This window comes from Rutidosis leptorrhynchoides, chromosome 6, assembly GCF_046630445.1.
Source record: "Rutidosis leptorrhynchoides isolate AG116_Rl617_1_P2 chromosome 6, CSIRO_AGI_Rlap_v1, whole genome shotgun sequence".
NCBI lineage: Eukaryota > Viridiplantae > Streptophyta > Magnoliopsida > Asterales > Asteraceae > Rutidosis > Rutidosis leptorrhynchoides.
Genome location: NC_092338.1, coordinates 33,928,970 through 33,938,873, shown reverse-complemented (window position 1 = coordinate 33,938,873; position 9,904 = coordinate 33,928,970). Strand labels below are relative to the sequence as shown.

At 37.3% G+C, this 9,904-nt stretch overlaps 2 protein-coding genes across 3 annotated transcripts; one reads left to right on the top strand and one right to left on the bottom strand.

The window, feature by feature from the left end:
• Nucleotides 1-1,283: 1,283 nt before the first annotated feature.
• On the bottom strand, nt 1,284-4,770 carry LOC139851865 (uncharacterized). Its single transcript, XM_071841045.1, has 3 exons — nt 4,635-4,770; nt 3,524-3,725; nt 1,284-3,452 (listed from the first exon to the last, which is right to left on the bottom strand). The coding sequence occupies exon 3, from the start codon at nt 3,357-3,359 to the stop codon at nt 1,563-1,565; it is 1,797 nt and encodes a 598-aa protein (XP_071697146.1). The 5' UTR covers nt 3,360-3,452; nt 3,524-3,725; nt 4,635-4,770; the 3' UTR covers nt 1,284-1,562.
• An 882-nt stretch (nt 4,771-5,652) lies between these two features.
• Nucleotides 5,653-8,769, top strand: LOC139852910 (rhodanese-like domain-containing protein 6). Of its 2 annotated transcripts, none has more exons than XM_071842253.1 (2): nt 5,653-5,804; nt 6,779-8,769. In XM_071842253.1, exon 2 carries the CDS (start codon nt 6,797-6,799, stop codon nt 8,519-8,521), a length of 1,725 nt encoding a protein of 574 aa, XP_071698354.1. In that variant the 5' UTR covers nt 5,653-5,804; nt 6,779-6,796; the 3' UTR covers nt 8,522-8,769. The 2 variants fall into 2 exon arrangements, with proteins under 2 accessions (XP_071698354.1, XP_071698353.1); XM_071842252.1 differs by having other exon boundaries at nt 6,776-8,769.
• Nucleotides 8,770-9,904: the final 1,135 nt, after the last annotated feature.

Here is a 9,904-nt window from a genome sequence, read left to right as displayed (position 1 = left end):
CACCCGTCCAAGACCCAAAAATTTAGAAGGTCCCAAAATTATAAATATGTATATGTATATACTTTTGCAAAAACTTCAATAATATTAAAAAAAAAAAATTGTCAATTAAAGTTATAATAGGGTAATTTTAAATAGTTTAAGACATTGTAAATAAGTAAATAACCCAAGAACTCTCAATCAATACCTGTTTTGAACTAAGGGTGTTTCATATCAGTAACCCTAAGTCGATTTCATGGTCTTCTGAGCTAGCTTGAAGGAGGAGAGAACACCTTGACTTATAAGCCATCAACCAATCCCATACTTGGGCGATGTGGGATCGTAACAATACCCCACCCTTAAAGAACCAAAGGAGAGAACACCTTGACTTATAAGCCATCACCCAATCCCATACTTGGGCGATGTGGGATCGTAACAATACCCCACCCTTAAAGAACCAACGTCCTCGTTGGTCACGGCTGGCACCCTCTCTTCGGGTCCAAGCCACCACTCCGAGGTGTCGGGTCCCGAAAGGCGGGCTAGCTCTGATACCAATTGCCATGGTCTTCTGGGGACGAACCGGGGAAGACCCGAATTCTCACCTGGGGACGAACCGGGGGTGAGCTCGGACTAGCCATAAGACCAAGTGTATAACTCACTCCCAAAAGCTAGCTTGAAGGAGGAGGGAACACCTTGACTTATAAGCCATCACCCAATCCCATACTTGGGCGATGTGGGATCGTAACATTTAACTCATAGAACTCAGCCATGGAATGTGAGTTTTCTATTAATATTATAATGAACAAATACATAAATTAAAACTAGCAACTAAAGTTACCTTTCAACTGGCTGTAAACTCCAAAATCAAACTCCCACATGCCACAACTATAAGGCTTTTACGTTTGTTGGTGATTAATCGACTCACGTACATATATATTATTATATACGCTGAGGAAAAAGTTTCCTGATCATAATCTAATTCCGATTAACTATGATCCTTTGTATAAAATAGACCCCTCCACTTATTATATTGACATATTTGACCCCCACAAATAATATTACTCCATAAAAAATAAAATGGCAAACTGTTTCTGTTTGTGACCATTGTAACAATTGTTTCTTTGTTTGGATTCGTTCCATATAACCATGACGTTTCCACTTTAGAAGTCTGTACAAGTTACATCATTTAATATAAAATTGTTGTTTCTTTAATTTTGTCACTTGTGACTTGTGAGTAATAATAAATTAATAATACGAGTATAATACAATACTCCCTAATAGTCAAAGGGTAGCAGATGGGCATAGAATGATAGAAACCTTCAAGTCTTCAACAAAGACAAAATGAGCCAACAAATTACAAATTACAAATTACAGATTACAATCAAGATATCCCTACTGAGCCTGTATTGCTTATAAATAAGCTCAGTTATAACTTTCAAAAAAATATAACATCAGATTTTTATCATACAATAACATGAATGAGTCCCCAAATTAAATGGAATTTATTTATACACACACATAATAATAACAAGTTCAGAAAAATCACACACTTTGGTCTGCGAATCAAAACGCAAGCTTTCCGGTCGTCATATCACTCCATCAACGGTTGCAGTCTGCAAGTTTCCACCGAGCAACGACCTCACACGGCCACCATAGACCCGCCCTTCTTGAACCACGCACTCCAAGCTTTTCTGACCGTTTTCACTATCTCGCCCTTGTTCTCCACAGTATTCTGAGCTCACTTGCATTGCATACGATGAAAATGCTGATTTCATAGATGTAGGAACCAAAACCTGAGACGGGATCACATGTTGTCGTTTAGCTGGCCTCGCTAGTGAGTCAATCGAATCAGAAACCGTACTGACACCCGATGAAGAGTACGCGTTGTCAAAGCTGCGTACGACAGTTGTAGCTGAAGCTGGAGATGGAACTAGCCCATGAAAGAGGCCCGGCCCGATTCCAATTTTAAAGTTACCCTTTTCTTGAACCATACTCGTATGGGCCGCACACAAACCGTTCTTTCCCCTAGCAAACTTTTCACATATCACATCTCCACCCCAGTTGCACCTCTTTCCACCACCATGAGCTTTACAAAAACCAGTACTACCTTGAGCCGACTTCGTACACTTCTCCGTTTTGCACCGCTTTCCGCCACCGTGTTTCACGCAGCAATCGGTCCTACCACGTGCACTTTTAGTACACCCGGCGACCGAACACCTCTTGCCGCCGCCGTGCGCAACACAAAAGTTGGTCCCACCATGCACACTTTTCGGACAAATCCCACCACCGTCGTAAAAACAGCGTTTTCCACCACCGTGGGCTTTACAAAGCGGTGTATTCCCTTCAGCCCCTTTCGTACACCCCGCAAAAACACAACGTTTTCCACCACCGTGAACTTTGCAATACATCGTGCTTCCCTGCGCCCCCTTGTTGCATCCTTGGAACTGGCACCTTCGACCACCGCCATGCGAGACGCACAAACCGACATGTCCTTCTGCACTACGAGTGCAGCCGTCCGTTTTACACCGCTTTCCACCGCCGTGTTTAATACAAAGCCCTGTTTTCCCCCTAGCGGCTTTACCACATCCGTCTGAGTGACCACAACGTCTCCCACCACCATGCCCAATGCAATACTCTGTTGTACCTTCAGCACTTTTCGTACAACCAAGATGCTGACATCGTCTTCCACCACCATGAGCTTTACAATACGCGGTTCGACGCTCAGCACCTTTGTTACAACCAGGTTTCTGACACCTTTGCCCTCCACCATGACCAGTACAAAGACGTGTCGCTCCGCGGGCCCCTTTCGTGCACGCGTCATACTTGCATTTCTTATAATTACTCGTTTGGTGGTCAGAAATTGTTCCCATTGAGTAGTCGGTTACTGTAGATGGCTCAGAGCTTAACTGTGGGCCGGGGTACGAGTTTTCACCGGGCTCCATAAGGTTACCCATTTGCGTTCCTGGAGCCAGAAGACGTGATGGCATATAGCCACCCGATTTGTTTGCTGATGTGGACCCTTCGTCAATGGTTATCTCAAGCATATTAGAAGCTTTATGAGAAAAACAAGATGCATTCGTATTTATATTGCCAATTGATGTAACACAATGATCATAAAGACCAAGTTTAAGGACAGAATCATCTTCACACGACAGCCCCATGTTCGACCTATAGGCTGCTTTTTGGCTTGTGGGAGAATAATCGTCATACACACTTGATGTGGGTCCCAATCCGAGTATCAGCCCGCAGCCATCATCCAGTGCACCCACGTGTAGTGATTTTTCTTTTCGACCATAACCAAAGCAGTCCAAACTTAACGCGGTACTATTAATATTCAGCTCGCGGTTACAAGAAATGAGTGCAAAACTATTATTGTGGTCCATTTGCGGTTTACTATCTGACCATTTTTGTGACCGAATTTAAAGAGTTTGGGAGACTTTATTTCAAGAAAAAAAAGGAATGAAAACTGCAACGATCTGTATATCAAGATGAACATAAATAGAAAATTTTCGAAAAGGCTAGCTCCATAAAAGCAGATGTATCTGACCTGTCCATTCAGTTGTCGATTTTTCGGACAAAAGAGTGCACTCTAACTGATATACAGTCACCATCTGATAACATTTCTGGCATAAAATCCAATTATGTTATCGACATTGATTGGTATATCAAGGTCAGCAAATTCCCTAAAACTCTTTATTCTTAAGTCTTTACGCTTCATTCGACCTTCAATTCTTTAAGCTTCATTCACCCTGCAATTAAAGGAACATAGGCATGTATAAAGCAAAGGCTTTACTTAGAATCTTTTTTACTTTATAGTGTAAAATAGAATCAAATTCATGTGAAAGACTGTATAAACCGATAATGTGAAAGTAGAAAATTTTGTATAATAAACAATTTACCAAAATAATCACATCGATTAATCAATATACTGATTTTAAGATAGACCTCAACTAGACCTATATCATAACAGCCATAACTCATAAGCCCTAACTCCTCTCTTGTTATTTACTTTCAAACTTTAAAAATCCTGACTTTAACATTAACATTAACATTAACATTAACATTAACATTAACATTAACATTAACAATTAATTAACATTAACATTAACATTAACATTAACATTAACAATAACAATATGTTCTAAACCCCATATCAATAAATAGTGTATACCCTCAATTATATAACAACAAAATAATCAGAGCATATAGAACAACTTAAGGTCCAATAATATTTGAACATAGGGCACATGATATTGTGTTACAGATAACGACAAAAAATGGGGGGAAATATGAACAAAGTCAACAAGCAACCATATACTAAAAATGAAAATTTCAATAACAAAATAGCAATAATCCTGAACGTATATTAATTTTCTTATGAATAAATTGACAAGTAAAGATCTCAATCCCTAAAAAAACTAATCACAAGTGTAAATAAACATATAAACATTAAACATAACTTAACAAACGAATTTCAAATACCCTAATATGCAAACCTTACGAAAATTAGACAATAACTATAATTAACATATAGTACTACAAAATAGAAATAGGATTTGTAAAACAGCTGGATTTATAGAGGATATTAGATATTATATATACAGAGTAAAACAAATAAGTGAAATATGAATTGAATAAGCGAATGAAAAGAAGAATACCTCAAGAAGAAAAATCATGTAAAGTGAACAGATCTAAGAGACTAGGACCAATCCTAAGAACAACAGTTGACGAATTTAGAAACAAGTAATTGAAATGAGGTTATGTTTAGAGAAAGGGAAACAAAGAAGAAATAGATTATGTTTGCACAAGTGGACTAATTATTTGGTGATCAATTGAAAAATACAAAGCCTTAATCGAATCAAAATTATGCATATTTGGTCCCTTAATAATGAGTTTAATCACCATGACATCCACCCATGATCACTAATACCAATATCTACCCCTACACTATCCTCCTGCCATATATTTGATCATCTGATAATGACAATTACTCCATCTTTTTCTTTAATTAGTCAATAATTATTACTATTTTTTTTAAGCGGAAAAAAGAATAACTTTTATAACCAAGAGTGATTCATCAAAAAGATGAAAATCCTGAAACGTACTATAATACAACATAGGCAAACGAGTCGATTAAACAAAACCTAACTAAAGATCACTACAGTACACACAAGATAAGTAATTCAACCAATGTTAGATAAAAAGTAAATGGCCCATATCAAGAGGGTAAATACTCTTACAAAAAGATTAAAGATCATCTTAGAAAAACGACAAATAACAAGTGTGAAACAAACGACATAGTTATTACTAATTAATTAATTAGTTTTATAATCAACAATTTATATGACACCTAAATTAGCCTTTACAGTACCAATTAATTAGTAAATTTTAAGTTTAATAAACGTAATAAAACCCTAACACTTTACCATAATTTTTTCATCTTCCTCGTCAGAATCGTGTTACCGACATACATTCAAAGTTTCATTGCTATTAATTTGTGATTTCTACATATCTACTTGAGTATATTTTTATTTTTATTTTTTTTATTTATTTTCTGGCAAAAAAACGAAAACTAAATTTTGTATTTTGTAAATTTTGTTTGCAAGTGTAGCAACGTAAAAGTTATTAACCGTTTAATTCGTTGGGCCGGCCCAATGCTAAAGGCAAAGTAACCGATTTTTAATTCCAACCGGACCGCTCTGTTTGTGAACCGGTTGTCTGCGATTCTGCGCTCACACCAAAAACCTAACACAGCCGGAGAAGATGATTAGCATACCGCCGAACAACTGAAATATAAATCAAGCTGCACTCATAAGACCTAAAAGCAGGTATTATATTTAGACGCTATATTCACTTATGTTCATGATTAGATCTGTGCAATTACTTCCCTCTTTCAGTTGTTCATTTCGCTTCTATTTTTAATAAGTTAAAAACCTGAAGGATAGTTTATGTTTTGTACAACAACAACAACAACAACAACAATACCTAATTCCACGAGTGTAGGGTATGGGGAGGTGGAGTGTAGACAATCATTCCTCGAACCCTAGATTAGAGGGAAGTCACTACTCCACCCGCGGGTATAGAACTCACGACTAGATAAGATCGTCCCATCCTCTACTCGAGAGCCAAGAGATTGCTTCCTGAGGGACCTCCGGCCAGGAAAGCTCAATAAAACGAGAAAGTGCGGGCATACGTACCTGTAAGCGTTATATGCGTCTAGGAAGATGAAACCATACGAAGAAGCCAAAAAAGAAAACACATATAGCAGTAATGCACAACAGTATGACAGATAGCATGATAGAGACTAATCAAATAACTGGGGTTCATGTTTTATTTAGTTGTTTTTTAGCATGCAAGGTGTTTGATGAAATGCGTCAATGAGTTGATGGACTATTTTGTGTATTGGTCTTGTTCTGCAAGTAAAGACTTAGATGCACTTCTATTTGCTGTCAAATATGTTTGGAGCCATGCATTTAGGGACACATACAAAGTCAAAGATAGAGACTAATCAAATAACTGTTTACAGGGTCTTCAAATGCAAAATTATCTCAAATTATGCATTTTGAGTTATGGAAATTAGAATTAAATCTACACAAAGATATATGAAAAAGGTGAATATGGTTTTCCATTAATGCACACCTAAGCAAAAAATGGACGACATTGTATATTTCGTTGGTAAAAAATCTGCATTGCGGATCTCGTAGTTAATTATAAATCAAATTTGTTTGATATATAATAAGAAACAGCAATATATGGTATTTCAATTTCAAACAACATGATAGGATGATTTTTATTGCAGAAGGTTTACCTGTCTCGAAGCATGACAGATACGAAGAACATTAAGGATGATGAATACGGAGTTCTGTTATACTATAAATACACCAAAATCCCTAATCTTGATGACCTCTTCACCTTCTACAATTCAAACTGCAACTCACTTTCTCTTCTTGGTCGTGTTCGTCTTGCCCCACATGGCGTCAATGTCACCATCGGCGGGAAATTGTCGGCTTTGAAGGAACACATTGCATGTATGTCTAAGAATGATTTATTTGAAAGAACAGATTTCAAGCTAGCTACGTGCAGTGAGCCCATAAATGACAAAATAGCAGAGGAATGCGGTTTCACAACTCTTTCAATTCGAATTGTTAAAGAATTAGTTACTTTTAGTTCCCACCCTCTTTCAAAACCACCCGAAGTCACAAATGCTGGGAAACATTTATCTGCTCTCGAGTTCCATTCAATACTTTCGGAAATGGACCCCGCTTCAAAAAAACTTGTTCTACTGGATGCAAGAAACTTATACGAGACAAGGATCGGGAAATTTCATGCTCCGAATGTGGAGACATTAGATCCTGAAATCCGTCAATACAGCGATCTTCCTTCCTGGTTAGATGCTCATTCTGAACAGTTACGTGGGAATAAAATTTTAATGTATTGTACGGGTGGAATTAGGTGTGAGATGGCGTCAGCATATCTCAAATCTAAAGGTCCCGGTTTCGAAAACGTTTTTCAGTTGTATGGCGGCATTCAACGGTACATGGAACAGTTTCCCGATGGTGGTTTTTTCAAAGGTAAGAATTTCGTTTTTGACCATCGGGTGTCAGTTGGGTCCGCTGATGCTAATATGCTCGGTTATTGTCTTATGTGTAACATCCCATTTGACGATTACTCTTCACGGATCAGATGCAGCTACTGTAGATTGCTCGTTTTGGTCTGCAGTGCTTGTCAGGTTAAAAACTCGACCTATGTTTGTGAGTTATGTCAAAAATACGGTAAACTTATCGAATCTGAACCTCTTTCTATTGAAACAAAAGGTTCAAAAAAGCTTAGAATTTTGTGTTTACATGGTTTTAGGCAGAATGCTTCTAGTTTTAAAGGAAGAACTGCATCTTTGGCTAAAAAGTTAAAAAATTTGGTTGAGTTTGTTTACATTGATGCACCTCATCAACTGCAATTTATCTACCAAAATAAAGATATTGGTGATACGCCTTCTAAAGATTCAAAATTTCCTCCGATTAAAGGTTGTAATAGAAAGTTTGCATGGTTTATCGATCCAAATACAGAGGAAAACACGAGTTCTGATTGGGAATTAGCTCAGAGTCCTTTTGATTCTCTACAGTACCAGAAACAGACTGCTGGTTTTGATGAATCGCTCGCGTATTTGAAAAAAATAGTATCTGAAAACGGACCGTTTGATGGGATTTTGGGATTTTCTCAAGGGGCTGCAATGGCTGCTTGTGTTGCTGCACGACAAATGAGTTTAAAGGGTGAGATTGATTTCAGGTTTGTGATTCTGTGCTCGGGATTTCGAGTTAATTTAGATGAAAATGAGAAAAGTTCAATTAATTGCCCTTCGCTTCATATATATGGTAGTGATCATGGTAAGGATACACAAATCGCATTTGATGCTAGTAGAAGCCTTGCATCATTATTTGATGAGGGTTGCTCGGTTATAATTGAACACGACTATGGTCACATTATTCCCACAAAGTCGCCGTATATTGATACAATTAAAGATTTTCTTCAGAGGTTTCTTGAACGTTGAAGTAATCGAATCAAGTTACAACTGTTGTATCAAGTATTTACTTAGTCCTTGTCGAGCGTAATGTAACACACTCGACTCAGTTAGCTCCTGTTTTTTTCTTGCTGTCAGTTCAATGTAAGAATTGAAGTTAATTACTGCTTTCAACTCTAACTGTAGTTTACTCTTTTAAGCCACATCGTAGAATCAATAGGAATTTGATCCATCATTCATTGAATAATAAAACCTACATTTGCTGCGTTACATGCTTATTCGCGTTATACGTTTAATAGTACTAAAGTTCATACCCAATAATGTTATACTAGTTACCAGTAGTATTATATGTTATTCTGTTTGTAGGATTCTTAACTTATAAAGTACTTGTAATTTTCTTGTAACGTCTTAGTAGGGAGTTTTTGTTTTACTATATGAAATTTGTTATCTAAAAAAAAAAAAATTATTATACGTAAAACCATGCTATCACGATCACAATATTGTATGTTTTGCGCTGTCCAAGCACAATTAATTATTAATATTTCTCACTGGATTTGTAGTGTTTGCTTTCATAAAATACCTTAATAAGATCATCTTATGTCCATAACTGATAATCATCATCTTTCATGTCAACAACTGATGTCAAATTTGTCTGTTATTACCCCTTTATATACTAAAACACATGCCATATTGTGTCGTCTGACTACTTAAAAACGACATTCCCTCATCCGCTATTCTTTCTTATTTAGCACCTTACCTAATTCATGCCCTCCATTTTAATCACCACCATCGACATTGAACCTCGGTGCCGTCGCTGCCATCACAGCCACCGCCGCCGCCACCACCGCTTCCTCTCACCCAGTTTAATCACCACCATCGCCACCTCCGTGGAACATCGGAGCCGCACCCCCAACACTGCTTCCATTCACCGAACCTCTGTTGTTATGTAGTCATCACAATCGGTATGTTTATCAACATCAACGGCTTCCACGGCTTGCTCTAAAGATCCCTATCTCATGCACAATCAGTTAGGACGGTATTAAAACCCTAATCCAACCTTCAGTGGCGATTCTAGGAACAAAATTCAATGGGGTCCCAAAAATTTATTTGATAACTTTCTTCCACAAAATATTGAATGTGTCGGTCAAGTCGGGTCAAATCGGGTCGGGTCGGGTCAAGCCCATAACACAAACATAAAATTATATATATATATCTGTGTGTGTGTGTGTGTGTGAATAATACTCGCAAAATATAAGGTTGTTCATATGTAGTAGCAAGTAATGGCACATACAGTAGCAATGACCCATACAGTAGCAATTTTAAAATATTATTTTAGCTAATGACCTATATAGTAGCAATTTAACAGTAGCAATTTTAAATTGCAATTTTATAACCTATTATCAATATGAATCG